The 22,686-nt window shown below is 37.2% G+C and overlaps 1 protein-coding gene across 4 annotated transcripts in view; it reads right to left on the bottom strand.

Annotated features, from left to right (window-relative positions):
* FTO (FTO alpha-ketoglutarate dependent dioxygenase) overlaps positions 1-22,686 on the bottom strand; it is a 411,919-nt gene that overhangs the window by 233,701 nt on the left and 155,532 nt on the right. For all 4 annotated transcript variants that reach the window (XM_015126148.3, XM_077984755.1, XM_028841592.2 and 1 more), the window contains one exon: positions 3,527-3,606. In XM_015126148.3, coding sequence (XP_014981634.1) covers positions 3,527-3,606 — 80 coding nt within the window. The remainder of the gene's footprint in view (positions 1-3,526; positions 3,607-22,686) is intronic.

Below are 22,686 nucleotides of genomic sequence, written 5' to 3'. Positions count from 1 at the left end.
CTTCCATTTCATGTTTTCAAGAGTCACTCATGTTGTAACATGCATCATTACTGTATTCTATTTGAATGCCCAATAATATTCAACTGCATGGATACGCCACGTTTTATTTATCCATTCATTAAGTGATGAATCTTTGGGTTGTTTCCACTTTTTTCTGATTATGAATATTCCTGTAGAAGTTTCCATCACTCTTGGGTATCTACCTAGGCATGGAATTGCTATGTCACAGGGTATCTTTGGATTTAACCTTCTGAAGACGTGCCAGACTGTTTCCCAAAGTAACCGCACCACTATCCATTCCCTCCGGCAGTGCACGCGGGTGCCACTTCCTGCAGGTCATCACCAACACTTGTCATTATCTTTTTTATTCTGGCTATTCTAGTGGGTGTGAAATGTTATCCCATCATGGTTTTGATTTGTATTTCCCTATGACTAATGATGTTCAGCATTTTTCATTTGTCTGTTGGCCATTTGTATACCGTCTTTTTTTGTGTGTGTGTGAGACGGAGTCTTGCTCTAGTGCCCAGGCTGGAGTGCAGTGGCGCAATCTCACCTCACTGCAACCTCCACCTCTCAGGCTTAAGTGATTCTCCTGCCTCAGCCTGCTGAATAGCTGGGATTACAGGCATGTGGCACCACATCTGGCTAATTTTTGAATTTCTAGTGAAGACGAGGTTTTACCATGTTGGCCAGACTGGTCTTAAACTCCTGGCCTCAAGTGATCTGCTCACCTCGGCCTCTTAAAGTCCTGGGATTACAGGCAGGAGCCACTGCACCCAGGCTGTGACATGTTAATTCAGTACCTTTGCCATTTTAAATTGGATCATTTCTCTCTTGAATTATTGAGTTGTAAGAATTCTTTGAATATTTGAGATACAAGTGCTTCATGAGATAAATGATTCACAGATATTTTCTCCCATTCCATGGATCCTCTGCACTTTATTTATGGTACCCTTTGAAGCAGAAAAGTTTTTAACTTTGATGAAGTCCAATTTATCTGTTTTTTTCTTTAGTTGTTTATGCTTTCGATGTCGTATCTAAAAAGCCATTACCTACTCCAAGATAAGAACTATATATTAATGAGTAATTACTACCAAAGTTTTCTGAAACAAAACTACAGAACCATGTATTTTTATATTAAAAATATTTAAAAATGTTTTTGAAATTACATACATTTTTACTTATATATTAAATATTACCAAAAGAGTAACAAGAACCTTTTAAAACTGGTTGCCTCTGGGGACAGGGACTGGTTGGCCTAAGGAGAAAGAGACTTTAACTGTATACCCTTAGGTATTTGTTTTTATTTTGAACCATTTGCATTAACTACCTATTCAAAATATAATTATGCATAAAATTTAAATTTCTTTAAGAAGACATTCTGTATTGAATCCCAAGAACATTCTGACACAATTATCAAAAACTAAAATCTAGGCTGGGCGCCCTGGTTCACGTCTGTAATCTCAGCACTTTGGAAGGCCGAGGTGGGTGGATCAAATGAGGTCAGGAGTTCAAGATCAGCCTGGCCAATATGGCAAAACCCCATCTCCACTAAAAATACAAAAATTAGCCGGGCTATCTGCTACTTTCTACTCTGCGCTGTGCATACTCTTTAGACTATAAGCATCTTGAAGACACTGAACATGACCATTCCCGTTCACAAGTCCCTACAATAATAACTTGAATACTATAAAGTTCAATAAAAGTTTGAAGAATGAACAAACTGAAATCCCTTCTGAATTGTAATTCCTGCAATCAAAACTTGCTGATGATTTAATCTCTCTTGCTTTATTATGTATACTCTAGTGTACAAATGAAAACAGAATCACCTTCCACACAGTGAGCTTTAGTTGTTCCTATCTCCTATTAGTTTTTCATCAGAATAAAATGAAAAGACAGTAGTAGCAGTAGAAGTAATTTAATAATAGTAGTAGTGGCGAACTTCTTTGAATGTATACCAGTCTCTGTTCTAAAAAGACTTACATGTATTACCTAATTTAATCCTCATAAGAACACTATGAATTAGGTATGATTATTGTCCCCATGAACATATTTCCCAAGCTTTTTATTTATCGTTTTGTACAGCCCTTTGAACCCAGCACTAACGAGACTGTCTACTCTTCCGGCTAAGATTAGGAAAGACATTGAAGGGCGCATTTAAGTAGCCATATACTCAAGTGATCCACAAGAAAGGGATTCTTGGGAGGGTTATAGCTAGAAAGACAGATGCCTATAACTGGGGAAATGAAATCCTTCCATACAACACAAGGCACATATTAGATGTTCTATAAATACTAGCTCTTCCCTCCCTCCCTTCTTTCCTTCCTCTGTTCGGCCTTACCTACCTTCCTCCCTCCCTTCCCTTTTCTAAAAGAACTCCTTTTAGGTCTCTAAGACAATTATTTCTGTGTTTGTTTAAAATTTGTCCCCCCAAACAAAAGTTCACAAAGGTGGTGGGCATGATGGCCATGTTGATGGCTCTATCTCCCAGGCCTACAGTTTTGGACACATAACAGGCACTCAAATATTTAAATGAATGAGTGAATGGAAAAGAGAAGAAAGGGGAGAAAGGAAGAAAGGGGTGCTGGATGGGCTGGCTGGCATCTTGGTTTAAATATTCATTCATTCTCTCTTTGCCACACAGCAATATGATCGGTCCACTGGTAAAGCTACTTAATGACCAAGACACAACACTGCCATATAGACTCAGGCAGTACTGCCACTGGAACACCATGCACTTATACCTCCCACCTTCCTGTACCACTTCTGCCCAATTTTCTCACACTTGTCCCCTGTAGTTCCATAAAAGGTCAAGCTATAAAGCAAAACATGCATAGCAAGCTTAGGTAGAAGGTCACTTGTAATCCCTTTCATGCCTTGCTCTCTGGAACCCCTCTTAACTGAGTACATGGGACCCCAACATGACTAATATGAGTTTTTCTCATTTCTTAGTTTTCCATTCTGAGCTAGTCTGAACAGCTAACCATCGGCCATTGCAAGTGTTGGCAGAATTTAGCAATAAAGTCTGGGTTATGAACACATCTGGGAGCTCAGAAACTCCTTGGCAACGCTGTAACTTTCTCTTTAATTTACATTCACATGCCCAGAAGTCCAACCAAAAAGTTAAGGAAAATGAAAATTCTCAACATCCAAACCCAGCCACAGCTAACACATGCACAAGCACAAAAATCTGCCCCAATTCCTCCGGTCATCTCTTGCCCTTGACCTTGACAGATACAACCCTCTAAATAAACCTCTAACTATAAACACTTGTCAATGGCATTTTCCTTCTCCAGGAAACATAATTCCAAGAAGCAAAATACACTTATCCCATGCCATGCATACACTTTCTAAAACTGTATCCAACACAATCCAAAGCTCAAAAAGCAAGTAAACAGACGCAAGTCAAGTTAGATGGAAGCAATTTTCCCATCAAATACTCTTCCAAAGCTCTATGATAAATTGCTCATTCAACCACTTCTGTCACATCCAATTAGGTGTGAATCACATTTTTATTTACACTTACCTCTGCCACTCGGTGGGTGGAACTAAACCGAGGTTGTGAACCAGCCAAAACGCAGTGTTGGTGGGTGGCATTGAGATCATCTACAGGAAAAACACCAGAAATTTATAAAACCATATTTATTAGTCAGTATACACTGTATATTACTTAACTAAAACACAAAGTAAACAGTAAATCCATCTTTCAAGAAATGACAATAACCAAGGAATCAACACTTACCTTGTATTCTTTAATCAATCCCTTATAAGTAGGTGACTATATATATGTGTATATATATGTTCCATTATATATGTATCTACTTATAAGTAGAGATTACATATGTAGATATATAACAAGTGTAATAATACAAATATAAGTATATAATAAATATGATATACTTATATATACTTATACATACACAAGTATATGTAAGTGTAAGTAGATATATAATCATATGTCTATAATTAAATATGTATATATTCTATCATACAAAGTATGACATTTTGAAGAGTGAAAGGGGGTGCTATTTACAATTATTCCAGAACAACAGGTATAAACCAGGACTGCCCTCAGCAAACAAGATATAGGGTCACTCTGCTTATTTGTGGTCCTATAATGCCCACCCACTATAAAATTCACTATGTATGGATTGAGCTTCTTTCACTTTCTCATGACACATCTACTTCTACTCTTTAGAATAAACCAGAATTTGGAGTTGAACACCTTTCATCTGAAAAATCTGCCTCTTTCCTTCTGTAATCAAAGTATCAATTTTGCCCTAACAATTTTCCAGGCAACAAACTAACCAATTCAGCATGTTGCATGTTTGGCTCTTAGAACAGAATTCAAGTCTAGGGATTCACAACCCAAGAATGAAGTAGGTGGTGAATTCATCAGTTGAAGAATATTCCTAAAACCACAAGCAGTGGGAGAAAAACCAATGACCAAGTCGTTGCAGATCCTGAGAAATGATACCACAAGTCAGGCAAAATCTATACAACCTCTGCTTAGGACATGACTTCCTCTACTACAAAAAAAAGAGAGTTGTAATGTTTCTAGCAATGATATCCTATACAGGCAATACAAGATTTTAATCAAGATACCAGAAATGATAATGACTTAAACTAAGAGGCAAATGCCACCAGGCCCCTTATGTGTCAGCAAAAACAACCTACAATATCATCTCTAAACACAGAAAGGAAATGCAAAATATTAAGGCAGGATTTCCACTTAGGAATTTGTGAAGTAACAGTGACAAGATTTACCCTTCTGCCTTAAACAACTACAAAACAAGCCAAAAATATGAATCAAAGGTTTCAGCAAGATATAATCCCATGGAGAAGAGAAACAAAATAGGTGAGAGATGCCTACAATTGCCCTAACTTTCTCCATGGAAACAGTTTCAACGCCACAGAATAAAGAAGAGGAAGTCAAAACCCAGTCTCTGTTTCTTTCTTGCCAAGTTGAGAAGACAAAGATTGGAGTATAGGGAGGCCAAGGCCATAGGGCCTTGAAAGGCAGAATGCTGAAACAGAAACAGATATACAGAGAGAGAGCAAACAGAGATTGCAGAAGGGTTCCCTTAAGTATTTGGAAGAGCACTGACCTGTGCATGTATGAATAAAAACTTCCCAAGGGCCATAAAAAGAAGTACCAGAATGCAGCAGGTGGAACCAATTTCAGATCTCACACACAGCTAGGAGTATTTTATGATCCCAGCAGCCAAAATGGCTCTCACTACGAGATACTAGAAAATCCTTAGGAAAGCATCACTGCGGAAGTAGGGCTAAATGAGTCCTAGGTTAAATGTTGCTCTAGTACCACCTCGCAAGGCTTAAAACTAAGCCTCGAAAGGATCCAACTTCTGGCCAGGCACAGTGGCTCATGCCTGTAATCTCAGTACTTCCGGAGGCCGAGGTGAGTGGATTACCTGAGGTCAGGAGTGCGAGACCAGCCTGGCCAACGTGGTGAAACCCTGTCTCTACTAAAAATACAAAAATTCACTGGGCATGGTGGGAGGTGCTTGTAATCCCAGCTACTCGGGAGGCTGAGGCAGGAGAATCGCTTGAACACAGAAGGCAGAGGTTGCAGTGAGCCGAGATCGTGCCATTGCACTGCAGCCTGGGAGACAAGAGTGAAACTCCATCTCAAAACTAAAAAAAAAAAAAAAAAAAAATCTAACTTCTTCTTAGTAATTTAATTATTCATTAGAGCAAAAGCCAAAGTATGTAAAAGTATATAACAAAATCAGGCACCCAACAAATACTATGTGCAATATCCAACATCCATTCAAAAAGTAACAGAGAAATGAAAGATACACACACACACACACAATATGCGAGATAGTCACATCTCTCTTTTCTTCTAAATGTACATGTCTGCCCTTTCAGATATATATAAGTGAAGCTTCTAAAGGTTAAACATGTAGTATTGAAACAAAACTCACACTGAATGAGATGAACAGCAATTTGAAACTGCAGAAGAAAAGGTCAGTGAACTAGAACACATAAAAAATAAAAACTATGCAAAACAAAGTGGCTAAAGAAAAAAGACTACAAAAATATGAAAGAGCGTAAGTGACCTCCAGGACAATATTAAGCCATTTAATGAAAATTTAATTTGAATTCTAGGGAAGGAAGAGTGACAAATACATACACATTTTTATAGAAACAATGGCCAAAATTCACCAAACTTCATGAAAACTATAAACCCAGAGATCCAATAAGCTCAATGAATTCTAAGCCAAAAAAATGATATAAGACTAAACTAAAGCATGTCATAATGAAATGTCTTAAAATTAGTTATAAAGTGGAAATGTTAAAGGCGGTCAGTAAAAGAGACATTAAATACAGAGGGGCAAAGATTAGAATGACAGCAGACTTCTCATCAGAAGCTATAAAACTCAGAAGACAACTAGGTGACAAAATACTAAAGGAAAAAACTGTCAATCTACTATTCTATACATAGTGAACACCCTTTCCAAAATAAAAGTGAAATAAAGACTTTTCAGAAAGAAACTAAAACAATTTATATTCAGTATATTTACACTATAAGAATTGTTATGAAATTCTACAGGCAAAAGAAAAATAATATCAGAAGGAATTTAGATCTGCTCAAAGGAATAAAAAGTAACATAAGTAAAAAATATCAGGAAAGAATAAATGCCTGTTTAAATCCAAAATAATAACAATGTATTGTGAGGTTTATAACATATGCAGACATAAAACAGGAGAAAAAGCACAAAAGACAGGAGGATGGCACGAAAAGTGGTACAACATTCAAAGTTACATTGTGGTAAGTCAAAGACGTAAAGATATTATAAAACCAAGAGCATGGCTCTCAATGACATGTAATTTTGTCATTCCTCACTCTGGAGAGACAGACTGGAAATAGAGAATGACAATTTATCAGAGTAAAAAACAAGAAGCAGCAACATGCATGGGAACCAGTACCAGGGTAGAAAAATCGTAACTGTAACTACTGAATTGCTGGAGATTAAATGTAGACAGGACTGAGAGTTAAAAAGTCCAGGGGAGCTCAGTCTTAGGGAACTCCCAGACTTTTGTGAGTTTTATCTCCAAAAGCTCTAACAGGTTCTCACAGTGAAGATCCAAAAACATCTTCTCATGCTTCTGGCAGAAGGAAGGGAAAAAATAGCCACTTTATTTATTTATTTATTTATTTATTTATTTATTTATTTTATTTTCTCAGGAGACAGGGTCTCACTTGTCATCCAGGCTGGAGTGTAGTGGCATGAACATACCTCAATGCCACCTACAACTCCTAGCCCCTGCTAGGCATCCTATCGCAACTAAGAGTGAGAAAAAAGAAAATGAGAAGCATTTGTGAGGTTCACAATTCACAGGCATAGACTTACTAAAGGACTGAGACCTAATCATAAGATTATAGAATGCTTCCCCTCCCAACATACCTTACCGCTGCATTATTACTTCAGTTCCTTTTATCCAGTATATCTCATCTGCCTATCAAGAAAAAAGTACAAGGCCTTCTAAATGGCAAAAAAAAAAAAAAAAAGAAAGTTTGAAAAAACTGAGCAAAAATCAGAACCAGAGTCAGAAATGGCAGAAATTAATTATCAGAAATGTTTTTTAAACTACGATTACTATTCTAAGGACGTAAAGGATAACGTAGACAACATGCAAGAACTGATGGGGAATGTAAGCAGAGGGATGGAAATTCTAAGAAAGAATCAAAAACACAATGCTGGAAATCAATAACACTGTAACAGAAATGAAGAATGCCGTTAGTGGGCTCATTAGAGAACTGGGCAAGGTAGATGAAACATCTCTGAGCATGAGGATATATTAAGAGAAACTTCCAAAACTGAAAAGCAAAGAGAAAAAAGACTGAAAAACAAAAGAAAAAACAAACAGAAGTATGGGACAACTACAAAAGATGTAATATATGTATAACAGGAATAACAGAAGGAGAGGAAAGAGGGAAAGGAACAGAAGAAAATTAGAAGCAATAATAACTAAGAATGTTCTTAAATTAATGTTAGACACCAAACTAGAGACTCAGAAAGCTCAGGAAAAAAAAAACCTACACCTAGGCATATTATATTCAAACTGCAGAAAGTCAAAGATAAAGAATTTTGAAAAAAGCCAGAAGGAAAAAACAGCTTATCTATAAAGGAGCAAAAAAAAAAAAAATCTGACATTTCTTCAGAAACCAGGCAAGCAATATAAAAGTGAAGTGAAATACTTAAGGAAAAAAACCAGCAACCTAGAATTGTGGATCCTACAAAACTATCCTTCAAAAGTAAAGGAGAAACAGACCAGGTGTGGTGGCTCGTGCCTGTAATTCAAGCACTTTGGGAGGCCAAGGCAGGTGGATCACTTGAGGTCAGGAGTTCAAGACCAGCCTGACCAATATGGTAAAACCCCTTCTCTACTAAAAATACAAAAATCAGGTGGGCGCAGTGGCACACACCTGTAATCCCAGCTACTCGGGAAGCTGAAGCAGGAAAATCGCTTGAACCCGGGAGGTGGAGGTTGCGGTGAGCCGAGATTGCGCCACTGCATTCCAGCCTGGGAGACAGAGTGAGACCCTGTCTCAAAAAAACAAAAAGAAAGAAAGAAAAGATTCTTTTTAAATGTTTCAGACAAATAAATATTCAGGGAATTTGTTGCTAGTAGACTTGTATTGCAAGAAATTTGTCAGAAGGAAAATGATATAGGTCAGAAACTCAGATCTACATAAAGAAAGGAAGAGACTTTGAGATGGAATAAGTGAAGGCAAAATAAAAACCATTCTTTTTCTTACCTTTAATTGATAGAAAACAATTTATTCACAATAATAACAACAATGTGTTCAATTATGTATGCCATATATATATATATGTGCCTATGTATGCTTATTTGTAACTGAAATTAATGATAGCAATAAGTATTAGAGATGAGAGAAAAAAATTAGGAATATTTTATTTTACTGTACTTGCACTGTGAAACAGTATAGTGTTATTTGAAAGTGGACTTGGAACTGTTGTAAATGTATACTGCAACCTCTAGGTCACTACTTAAAAAGTAAAAAAAAAAAAATATGTAATTGATATGCTAAGAAAGGAGATGCAATGAAATCATGGAATACTCAAAACTACAAAAGCAGAAAAAGAGTGGAAGGCAAAAACGGGAAAAACAAGGCAAAATATAGAAAACTTAACAAATATGGTAGATATTAATCCAAGTGTATCAATAATCACTTTAAATGCCAGTGGTCTAAATACACACATTAAAAAACAAGAGATTATCAGAATGGATAAAAAACAAGGCATATGTTGTCTACAAGAAACTCAATTCAAATATAAAGATACACACAGATTAAACTTAAAGAAATGAAGAAGACAGATACACTATGCTAACATTAATCTAAAGAAAGCTGGAGTGCCTATATTAATTTCAGACAAAGCAGATTTCAGAGCAAAAATATATTATCACAGAGAAAAAAGGGTAGTACATAATGATAAAGGGGTAAATTCTCCCAGAAGATGTAACAGTCATTAACATGTATGCACCTAATAATAGAGCATCAAAATGTATAGGGCAAAACCTGACAGAACTGCAAGGAAAAACAGACAAATCCACTACTATAACTGGAGATGTCAGCATCCCTCTATCAGAAAAGGACAGATACAGCAGGCAGAAAATCATTAAGGACATAGTTGAACTCAACAATACCATCAGTCAATTGAATATAACTGACCTACATAGGCTATTTCATTCAACAACAGCAGAATACACACTAGTATCAAGCTTACATGGAGCATTCCCCAAAGCAGACCACATTCTGGGTCATAAAACACGTATTACCAAATTTAAAAGAATGAAAATCACACAATGTCTGACCTCAGGCCAGAATGGAATTAAACTAGAAAACAATAACAGAAAGATAGCTGGAAAATCCCCAAATACTTGGAGATAGAACAATATACTTCTAATAATGTATAGGTCAAAAAAAAATCTTAAGAAAAATGAACTAAATTAAGTGAAAATACAACTTATCAAAATTTGTTGGAAGCAACATCAGCACTGCTTAAAGGAAAATTTATAGCATTAAATGCCACAAATGTATAGCATTAATATAGCATTCTGCTTATGCTAGAAGAAAGATCTAAAATCAATAGGCTAAGCTTCTACTTTGTGAAATTAAAAAAAGAACAAATTAATCCAAAGTAAGCAGAAGAAAAGAAACAATAAAAGTTAATGTACCTCAATGAAATAAAAAACAGAAAATAAGGAAAGCTAATGAAAGCAAAAGCTGGTTCTTTTAAAAGATCAATAAAATTGATAAGCCTCTAGCCAGACTAAGAAAAAAAGAGACAAGAAACATATTACTAATGTCAGAAATGAAAGAGGTGACATCACTACAGATCCCATGGACATTAAAAGGATAATTTTAAAATGATATGAACAGTTATTTACCCCCAAAATCTGATAACCTATACAAAATGCACAATTCTTTGAGAAATAAAATCTGCCGAAACTCATACAAGAAAAAATGAGTAATATGAATAGGCCTATCTCTATTAAAGAAACTGAATCAATAATTAACATGTTTCCAAAGCACCAGGCCCAAATATGTTCACTGTTGAGTTCTACCAAACATTTAAGGAAGAAATTATACTACTTCTTAACAATCTTTATGAGAAGGTAACACAGGGAATACTTCCAAACTCATTCTATGGGGTCAGCATCGCCCAGACAGACATTACAAAAAGGAAAACTAAAGACCAATATTATCTCACAAGCATAGAAGCAAAAATCTACATCAAAATATAAGCAAATTGAATTCAACAATGTATAAAAAGAATTATACACCACGACCAAGTGAGATTTCTCCCAGGTATAAAAAACTGATTCAACATTCAAAAATCAACTAATGTAATCTATCACACCAACAAGCTACAAAGAAAAAAAAATATGATCATACCAATAGGTATAGAAAAACCATTTGACAAAATGTGATACCCATTCATGATAAAAAAAAAAAAATCTCAGTAAACTAGAAATAGGGAAGAACTTCCTCAACATATAAAGAATATGTAAGGAAACCTGCAGTGAACATCATACTTAGCAGTGTGAAACTAGAAGCTTTTCTGCTCAGAGGAAGAATAAGACAAGGATGTCTCCTCTCAACATTTCTTTTCAGTATCATACTGGAAGACCTGGCTGACACAGTTAAGACAGGAAAAGAAAACAAAAGGTATATGGATAGAGAAGGAAAAAATTAGAGTATCTTTGTTCACAGATTATATTATTGTCTGTGTAGCAAATTCAAAAGGATCAATAATTTAATCTGACTTTGAACAGACCACTCTGGCAGCTTTATAGGAAAGAGGAAGAACTAAAGGGGAAACAAGAATGGAAGCAGAAGGCCAGTGAGGAAGCTGTTGCAGTAAGTCACGCAGGGGTTAACAGTGACTTGAACGGCAGAGACAGGGGAGGAGATGATGAGCAGACAACAGATTTAGAATGTTCTAGGAAAAGATAATAGGACATACTAATGAATTAGATGAGTCAAGTCAGGAAAAAGTAAACTCAAGAGCAACTCTTGGGGTTTTCACAGCAACAACTAACTGAAGGTGAATAAGTCACAAAACCTTAGGACATTGCAAAATAATACTACAAAATGCAATTAGAGGTGAGGATGAAAACATCAGTGATACATTTGGAGTTTTAAATCCAAATATAAACACAACAATAGAGAGGATCAAAAGCCAAGACGGGCTCAGAAGTGTGACTTTAAGGGCTGATGAAGAAGGCTAAGTGGCCATTCTCTCTTCCCGTTTGCCATCTCTGAGGACATTCCTGAGCAGTTTTGGTTGATCCTGACTATGCTGCCTAAAGGAGGTTTCAGAGTCACGCAAAATAATAAAAAAGTGGAGTTTGAAGGGGGATCCCCCAGCTAGATTCCCATAAAAGACTGGGACAATTTCTAGGAAATTCATAAATGCCAGTCTGATCTACCCAAATAAAAGCCTTATTACTCCTATGCTATTAATACTGGGACCCACAGACATAATTAGGGGAAAAATCACCACCTTAATGAGCATGTTTGTTAAGTGCTTTTGTTCCACTGAGGGGAACACTGAGTCACCTAGTGACTCAGGCCAAATGGCAAACACAACACTAGAAGGTATACTTTGAGGCTTCCACCTTCATTTAAATCCTTGGCAACTCTCTAATCAAACAGTTCTTTTGAAATTGCTTCCAACTGTATCTAATCCTTTATGACTTTTAAAAAAAGAAACTTGTAATTTTCATTTAAGAGCTTCTAATTTATCGAAAACTCCAAGTCTATAAAAGTGACTCAAGTTTCATGGATTGTGCATCTCAAAGGATATGCTTAAGACCTTCCCAGCTTTAAAAGATTATTCCTAATAATTTTTAGAAAAAAAAAATTAAAGAATGTCTATTTACCAAAGCTATCTCAGAATATAGCTGAAATTTGACTGACACTGGATCCAACTGGAGTAAGAGTTTGTAGATGATGTGACAACACACATACAAAAATAAAGGACACTGCGTGCCCTGGCAGTGGTGAAGACGCTCTGGACATTCACTGTAGCATGAAATCTCATCTCATATATAAAAGACCACAGAAGCAATGCTATAATTTACGCTACGGTGACCAATTCATGTTCAAGACTTTCCTGGTTTTAATACCGATAGTCCTGCATCCCTTGACCGCAGACGAAAAGGGCAGTTGGTCACCCTAAATTTACCCCAGCCCTTATTTCCTTGGGTTTGTTGTCACGTATGTTACCAGGGCCATTTCACCCAAATTTCTTACAGAAACAATCATGACTTTCGCTAAAGGCACTCTTGGGGTAAATAAGCCCAATACTGAAATCCAATCTTCCCAGCTTCAGACAATCACTGAAGCTTTTCATTCTTACTTACCTGTCCATTCTCATCTCTCAATCTTAATATTTATGACCTTATTTTTCCTAGATGTGGGCCATCCATGGCTGAAAACATTTTCAGAATTTGATAGCCAATGAAAGGGGGAGGGGAAGGTTCCTGGCAAGATGCCAGTATAGACACAGGCCCTGTCCCATTCTTAGATTCTCAATGAGTCAATCAATGGAACATAAAAATGGATCAAAACCTCTTCTGGCACTATATATTAGAGAAAGGTGCTCAATATGCCAGAAGTGCAAATGATTGTGCTGAATATAGTATAGGTGGAATTAGATTAAAGAAGGACAAAGAAGGCTGACACATGATTTTCTCTCCAAAAGAGCAGCGAGCCTGATAAACATACCAATCAAATCCTAAGTGAAATGTTCACCTCTTAACTCAGAAAGCAGAGAGCAGGAGGGCAAGGGAAGCTTACGGGGCACCCAGAGAGCACGGCTCTTGCCTCTGTAGTGAGCATTCTATGTACACAACCTGTGATACTCACTGTAGCGAGAATTCTATGCACACAATCTGTGATACGCATAGACCCCAGGATGTGTTGCTGTTATAAGCCACGACTCTGAGTACCAGGCATTGCAGAAACAAGGAACTGGAGCAACCAGCAACGATAGGAGTGGGCCAAAACCTACCATGGTTTGCTCATACTGCAAGCAACCACATAAAGACAAAAACAAGTGCTTAAGCACACTCCAATTTATAAAATCTCTATCTGGCTGTGTAAAGACACATTTTCTTCCACCTTCAAGTAAAGGATTTGGCCAGGAATCCATACTAATCTCTCACAGAACCAATCTCAGCTACTTGCATATAAGCCAGTACTAGTCCACTTTCTATGAGGATAAAGAGGTAAGGAGTCATTGCCAGAACTGCAAAATTACTACAGTTCAAAGGAATGGAGGCACTTTGATCAAAATTGTCTTTTCTGAAAAAGGTTTACTTGAACTGACATGATAAAATTGTAGAAAATTCTCAGTTTTTCAAGAAGACGCTTGATTCAAGAGGGCACTGCATCTGTGAAAATAAGGTAAGCAGACATGAAGCTGGAACAGTATGAGATCAGGAAAAACCACTTGCAATTGATTTTTTTAATACCGTTTCTTCATTTAACATGGCAATAGAGGGACTGAACAGCAGAAAGCATGCTGCAGAAAAACCAAATTACTGAGCTGGATGAGTGAACTCAAGAGATTCTCCTATAACTCAGGGAAAATATAAGAAATGAGTGATGGAAAACCTAAGACATGAGGAACAGATCCTGGAGATCAAAATGTACTTAACAGGAATCACAGAATGAAAGTAAAATACAGGCCGGGGCCGGGCGCAGTGGCTCACGCCTGTAATCCCAGCACTTTGGGAGGCCGAGGTGGGTGGATCACAAGGTCAGGAGATGGAGACCATCCTGGCAAACACGGTGAAACCCTGTCTCTACTAAAAATACAAAACAATTAGCCGGGTGTGGTGGCAGGCGCCTACAGTCCCAGCTACTAGGGAGGCTGAGGCAGGAGAATGGCATGAACCCAGGAGGCAGAGCTTGCAGTGAGCCGAGATCACGCCACTGCACTCCAGCCTGGGCAACAAAGCCAGACTCCATCTCAAAAAAAAAAAAAAAAGAGAAAGAAAGTAAAATACAAGCCGGGCATGGTGACTCACACCAGTAATACCAGCACTTTGGAAGCCCAAGGCAGATGGATTACTTAAGGCCAGCCAGGAGTTCGAGATCAGCCCTGTCAACATGGTGAAACCCTGTCTCTACTAAAAATACAAAAAAAGTTAGCTGGGCATGGTGGCAGGCGCCTGTAATCCCAACTACTTGGGAAGCTGAGGCAGGAAAATTGCTTGAACCTGGGAGACAGAGGTTGCAGTGAGCCGACATCACACCACTGTACTCCAGCCTGGTCGACAGAGTGAGACTCCACCTCAAAAAAAAAAAAAGTAAGATACAGAAAGATATAAGAATAATCAAAGAAACACTAGAATAATGTTTTCCAAGGTTGTGAAAAGACCAGAGTCTGCACTATAAAATGGTTGAGCAAGGACATAAACATATTCTGTTAAAAAATACTACAAATGTCCAAACAGAAAATACAGCTTACCACAATGAAATCATATATGAAGATGGCCTCAGACATCTCCCAACATCAAATATCAGAGGTCACAGAACAATATCTATAGAGTTGTTGGTGGTGGGTGGTTTGGTTGGTTTGTTTGTTTGTTTTTTGAGATGGAGTCTCACTCATCGCCCAGGCTGGAGTACAGTGGCACAATCTTGGCTCACTGCAACCTCTGCCTCCCAGGTTCAAGTGATTCTCCTGTCTCAGCCTCCTGAGTAGCTGGGATTACAGGCATGCACCATCACAACTGGCTAATTTTTGTATTTTCAGTAGAGATGGTGTTTTGCTATGTTGGCCAGGCTGGTTTTGAACTCCTGACCTCAGGTGAGCCACCCACCTCGAACTCCCAAAGTGCTGGGATTACAGGCATGAGCCACTGCGCCCAGCCTCTATAGAGTTTTAAGGGTGAAAGTTTGATACTCAATAATCCTATAGCCAATCAAGGAGATATTTACAAATGAAAGGAGAGGAAGTCACTCTTCCATAATGCAAAGACTCAAAGAATATGCCACGACCACTTCCCTGCCATTAGTCTTCATGAATATTATTAGAAATTACATTTTGGCTGACCAAGAGAACAATCAAGAATTTTTTTTTAAATCACAGTACAAAAAGGCTAGCAGTAAGCATAAACGCAGTTAAATAATTTCATATATTGTTATTTAAGTATTACAGTTAAGACTTAAATGGAAAGATGTTTCACCTAAAATAAATATTAAAAATCTAAGTACAAAACTGAAAATTGGGTATAAGAAAATACCTGGGAAGTGGGCAGAAGGGTTGGATAAAGTAAATGTTAAGAAAAACACTAACACCTCAACAGAAAAATGAGCAAAATACGATCAGCCAATGAATAACAGAAAGAAGTAAACAGTGGCCAACAAAAATAAAAAATGTTCAACCTCATTAATAAAGAAATGAAATTTAAAATAACAGCATATTTTCACCCATCAAATTGGCAAAAATATTTGTAAATTGTAACGCTTAGCACTGTATAGAGTAGGGTAAAGGAGGCTGGTGGAAGTAACTGATGATCACATTTCATACACTGCAGGTAGGAATGAAAATAAAAATCTCTCTAAGTAACAGCCTGACAATAGAATATGTACTGTGTAAATGTTCACACCATAATACCTCACCAAGGCATTCAACTTCTAGCAATATTTCCTGGGGAAATAAAGATATATATATATAAAAAGAGGTTCACTGTAGCAATACATATAGTATCAAAAAACTTGAATAACCAAAGTAGATTATTTTGTGATTTAAAACATTTTCTGAACTTTACTGAAGGATAATTGACAAAAATTTTATATATCTACAATGTAAAAATGTAATGTTTTAATATATATATACGTTGTGAAATGACTTCTAAAACCAATCTAATTAACATACCCATGTTAATTATGTAAACATCTAATTAACATAATCGTGTGTGTGTGTATGTGTGCTAAAAACATTTAAGATCTACTCTCTTAGCTAATTTCACGTATGTAATACAATATTAATAAATATAGTTACTGCTACGGTTTGGATCTGTGTCCCCACAAAATCTCACGCTGTACTGTAATCCCCAAGGTTGGAGGTGAGTCCTGGTGGGAGGTGACTGGATCATGGAGGCGGTTTCTCATGAATGGTTTAGCATCATCCTCTCGGTGCTGTTCTCATGACAGTGAGTTCTCACAAGATCAGGTGGTTTAAAAGTGTGTGGCACATCCCCCCTCACTCTCTCTTCCTCCTGCTCCGGCCATGTGAAGTGCTGACTCCCCCTTTTTGCTTTCCAGCATAATTTTACAAGGCCTCTCTAGAAGCCAAGCAGATGCCAGCATCCTACTTCCTGAACAGCCTGGGGAACTGTGAACCAATGAAACTTCTTTATAAATGACCTGGTCTCAGGTATTTCTTCAGAGCAATGTGACAGACTAATACAGTTACAATGCTGTACATTAGGTCTCTAGAGTTCATTCATTCTGCATAAACAAAACTTGGTATCTTTTGACCAACATCTACCCAACATCTCTCAAACCCTTGGAAACCACCATTCAACTCTGTGCATTTATAACATTGTTAGATTCCACATATAAGTAAGATCATGTGGTATTCGTCTTTCTGTGCCTCATTTCACTTAGCATAACATATTCCAGATTAACCCACATTGTCACACATGACAGGATTTCCTTCTTTTTTAAGACTGAGTAATATTTCATTATGTGTGGATAAGTGTGGGTATGTGTGTGTAGATATAGATATAGATATAGATATACCTACCACATTTTCTTTATTCATTCATCTGTTAACAGATATTCAGGTTGTTTCTAAATCATGGCTTTTGTGAATAATGCACCAATGAACATGGGAATAAAGATACCTCTTTGAGATACTGATTTCATTTCCTTTGGATATGTATCCCAAAGTAGAATCGCTGGGTCATATGAAATTCTATTTTTAACTGTTTGAGAAACCTCCATGCAGTTTTCCACAATGGCTGTACCAATTTACACTCCCACCAATGGTGTACAAGTGTTCCCTTTTCTCCACATCCTCACCAACACTGTTATCTATTGTCTATTGTATAATAGTTATTCTAACAAGTGCGAAGTAATATCTCATTATGGTTTTGATTTACATTTCACTGATGATTAGATGTTGAGCACATTTTCATATACATGTTGAGCATTCATATGTCTTCTTTTCGGAAATGTCTATTCAAGTCCTTTGCTCATTTTTAGGTCAGGTTACTTGTTAACCTGCTATTGAGTTTTATGAGTTATTTACATATTTTGGATATGAATTCCTTATCAAATGCATGGTTTGCGAATATTTTCTTTCATTGCATAGGTGGTCTCTTCACTCTGTTGCTGTTTCCTTTGTTGTGGAGAAGCTTGATAGTTTGATGCAATCACATACGTGTACTTTTGCTTTTCCATAAGTTTTGCATTTCCATAATTTTGTATCCCAAAAAAAAAAGACAAGTTTTGGGATATTGTCTTTCCATTTTCACTTGTCTCAAAAGATTATTTGATTTCCATCTTTATTTCATTTCTGGCAAATTGATTGTTCAAGAAAATTTCCACATCACTGTGGATTTTCCAATTTTCCTCTTATTATTGATTTCTAGTTTTATATCATTGTGGTCAAAAAAGATGCCTGATATGACTTCAGTCTTCTTTAATTTGTTAGTACTTACTTTGTGGCCTAACATATGATCTATGTTTGAGAATGTTTCATGTGCACTTGAACAGAATGTGTTCTTTTGCTATGGGATGGAATGTTTTGTATATGTGTTAGGTCCATTTGGTCTGTAGTGCTGTTCAAGTCTGCTGGCTCCCTATATATTTTCTGAATGGATTTCTACTGATTTTCCAAAATGTGGTACTCAACACCCCTACTGTTCCTGTATCACTATTTATCCCTTCAGTTCTGTTAATATTTGTTTTAAATATTTAGGTCCCAATGTTGAGTGCATATATACAGTTATCCCTTGGTATACAGGAGGGATCGGTTCCAGGACTGTGTGTGTATCCACAAATCAGTGTGTACTGAGGTCCTACTGTTGGCCCTGCCGAACCTGTGTATATGGAAAGTTGGCTCTCCATACATGTGAGTTTCTAATCCCATTAATATTGCATTTTCGATCAGTGCTTGGTTGAAAACATCTGCATATAAGTGAACTCACAAAGTTCACACCGATGATTCTCAAGGGCCAACTGTCTTTACAATTGTTACATTTTCTTGATGAACTGACTCCTTTATCATTACATAATGAAATTCTTTGTATCTTGTGACAGTTACTGACTTAAAGTCTATCTTGTCTGATATATGTATAGCCAGTCTCTTTTGGTTACCATTTGCATAAAATATTTTTCAGTCCCTTTATTTTCAGCCTATGTGTGTTTTTAGCCAAAGTGAGTCTCTATAGTTTAATCTTATTTTTTAAATCCATTTAGCCACTCTACGTCTTTTGATTGGGAAATTTAATCCATTTACATTTAAGTCATTACTGGTAGGTAAATACTATTGTCATTTTGTTAATTGTTTTCTGATTGTTTTGTCGTCCTTCGCTCCTTTCTTCTCTTGCTATCTTCCTTTATGATTTAAGAATTTTTTTCAGTGGTACGCTTTGATTCCTTTGTCTTTACCTGTTGTGTATCTACTAATCTACTACGTGTTTTTGTTTTTCCTTGTGGTTACCATAAGACCCACATAAAACATCTTATAATAACAGTCTACTTTATGCTCATAACAACTTAACTCTGCATATAAAAACTCTGCATATTGTCCACTCACATTTTATGTTATGGATGTCATAATTTACATGTTTTATATGTTGTGCATCCATTAAAAATTATTGTGGCAGTAACTATTTTTAATACTTTTCACTTTTTACTTTGATAGAGTTACAAATGATCTATGCACCACCATCACAATATTATTTTTAATTTGAGTATATTTTTACCTTTACAGTGAACTTCACAGTTTCGTATGTTTTCATGTTAGTTAGGACTTTTTCATTTTAACTTAAAGAACAACCTTTAGCAGTTCTTACAGACAGGTTTAGTTTTGATGAACTCCCACAGCTTTAGTTTGTCTGGGAAAATCTTGCTATTTTATTTCTGAAGGATAGCTTTGCCAGGTTGGTATTCTTGGTTGGCACAGTCTTATTTCTTTCAGCATTTTGAATACATTATCCCATTCACTTCTGGCCTGCAAGGTTGCTGCTGAGAAATCCACTGATTGTCTTACATGGGTTCCCTTATATATAATAATCCACTTTTCTCTTACTGCTTTCCAAATTTTCTCTTTGTCTTTGACCTTGGAAAATTTGATTATAATATGTTTTGGTGAATTCAACTTTATTATTAATTTATTTGGGGTTCTTTGGTCTTCATGGATTTGAATATTCATTTCCCTCTTCAGATTTGGGAAGTGTTCTGTCACTATTTCTTCAAATAAGGTTTCTGCTCCTTACTTATCTCTCTGCTCCTTTTGTAACTCCCATAACATATGTATGAATTTACTTGATGATGTCCCAGAAGTCCCACAAGCATTGTTTTCTTTCTTTTTGGTTATTCAGACTGAGCAATTTCAAATGTCCTATCTTAAAACTCACTGATTCTTTCTTCTGCTTGATTGATTCTGAAGCTCTCTATGGAATTTTTCATTCCAGTCCTAGTGTCCTTCAGCATACAATATTTTAAATTATTTGTCAGTTAGCTCATAGATCTCCATTTCTATAGAGTCAGTAACTAGTGTTTTATTTTTTTTCCTTTGGTCATGTTTCCCTGATTATTCATGATCCTTGTGCCTGTGTGCTGATGTCTGAACATCTGAAGAAGTAGGAATCTCTTCCAGGCTAGCTTCAGCTGGGAAAACCTTTCAACAGTCACCCCATCCAGAGATTATGTGTGTGCCATCTAGTGGAGTCCGTGAGCAGGCTTGTTGCTAGACTCCTTAGGTGAGTTGGCCTAGTGCTTGGATCAGCAAGCAGGCAGCCCTAATACCTGGGTCCATTGGGAGGAACCTGGAACCTGGATCCACTAGGGCACACCTGGAGCTTAAGTTCACCTGGGTGGGTGTGGTCCCTGCATCCCCAACGGCAGGCCTAGAATGTTGGTCTGTAGGTGTAAGCCTAGATCCTGGGTCCACTGGGGTGGGCCTGGCAATTGCATCCACAGGAGTGAGCTGGTGCTAACACAGTCCTGAAGCTTAAGTCTGTGAGGCAGGCCTGGATCCTGAGTCCACTGGAGACTGGGTCTATATAGGAAGTCCTGGATTCTGGGGCTTTGAGGGCTGACCTGGAGCCTGAGTCCATGAGGGCATACCTGGTGCTACAGTAGGCTTGGAGTCTTCGTCTTTGGAGGCCACCCTAGCACTGAGGTTCACTGGGGTGGGCCTCTTGCTTAGTTTACAAAGAAGTTGGGTACTCACTTCATTCTCCTTCCCCTACACAAAGGGTATCCCTCTTGACACTGTGCTGCTCAGGCTTCAGGGAGAGGTGACGTAGGTAATTTAAAACCGTTCTTCCTACTCTCTTCAATGTGTCTTTTCTCATTTCTGTGCTCCACCCAGGCAATGTAGTCTTTAACCTGGATTCCTTTGCTCATATAAAGGTATTCTGTGCATGGATAGTTGTTCAAATTGATGTTTCTACAAGGAGACAAGTGCTATTCTGACATCTTGCTTGATATAAGTAAGGGATTAATTTTTAAACCAGTTTTAAACAATCATTTTGAAGAACTGTTTACTGATAAGAAAAAAATGCTCAAAATATAAAAGTATCAGGGAAAAAAGATGCAAAATGTTTATACAACATTATATCAATTTTATATAAACAAAGGATAAACACGTTACTAAGTATAGAAAAAAAAACTAGAAGGAATTAGACCAAATAATTATAAATAATATTTTCTCTTCTTTACACTTTTCTATAGTTTGCAAATTCTCTACAATGAGCATGTACCCTAATTCATCAGTTCCAAGGTAGACATTTTTGCTTCATATTTAACATCTCTGAAATTGGAATCCATCTTAAACTGATGCCTTCTCTGACTGGATGATATATTATTACTTTGAAATTAAGCAATACAAACTTTAAAAATAAGTATATTTATGTTTTAAAGCTTCAAATGGAAATGTTCAATGAAGAGGTTCTCAGAAAACAGGTGATTCAGTCACCAAACAAATAGGACAGTAAACAGTGATCAGTGAAATTGGTAAGAGCTTTGACTAGTTTTGTAAATCTTCCCCAAAATAAAATTTTTCCATGGAAGTGAAAAGTCTTTCATCAAAACAAGCATGGAGATAAAGATAATCTCAAGGTACATAACTTCCCCTTTCCCCTTTTTTTAAAATTAACTTTTGTGGAATGCTTAGCTTGTTGATGGGTTTTGAAGAGAATAGATTCTTGCGGTTAATAATTGATTTTTGTTGCTTTGGTTTTTGGTTTTTTTTTTTTTAGAAGGAGTCTTGCTCTGTCGCCCAGGCTGGAGTGCAGTGGTGGGATCTCGGCTTACTGCAACCTCTGTCTCCCGGGTTCAAGCAATTCTCCTGCCTCAATCTCCCGAGTAGCTGGGACTATAGGCATGTGCTACCAGGCCCAGCTAATTTTGTATTTTTACTGAGATTTCACCATGTCGGCCAGGATGGTCTCGATCTCTTGACCTCGTGGTCCGCCCACCTCGGCCTCCCAAAGTGCTGGGATTACAGGCATGAGCCACCTCACTTGGCCGATTTTTGCTTTCTAAATAAGCAAAAAGATCAATCCACTTTAGCCAGGGCTACCTTTCTCTTTTATTCCTACAAGTTGTAATTCTTCCCAGGAAACTGCAGTGTATAGTGAGTTGGGGAAAAGGAAGGATGAGAAGGGAGAGAGGTTATATTGACAGAAAAAAAATGAAAAGGGAGAGAGGCTAGACTGACAGAAAAGATGATTAAATGGTTTTCTCCATTTCCCCCTTTGTATGTGCAGAGCCATCACTTCTGCCCACAGTTCCACTAAACTGTGAACTGTGAGGACCAGAATCTCTCAAAGTTAATGAATGAAACAAAAGAAGCCACTTCAACCTCTAATTTCTGTTTCTATGTTTTCTGACCTCCTTCTTTACACATCCTATCTCATATCCAATTTTGC

Source organism: Macaca mulatta, chromosome 20 (assembly GCF_049350105.2).
Source record: "Macaca mulatta isolate MMU2019108-1 chromosome 20, T2T-MMU8v2.0, whole genome shotgun sequence".
NCBI lineage: Eukaryota > Metazoa > Chordata > Mammalia > Primates > Cercopithecidae > Macaca > Macaca mulatta.
This window is presented reverse-complemented; position numbering and strand designations above follow the sequence as displayed.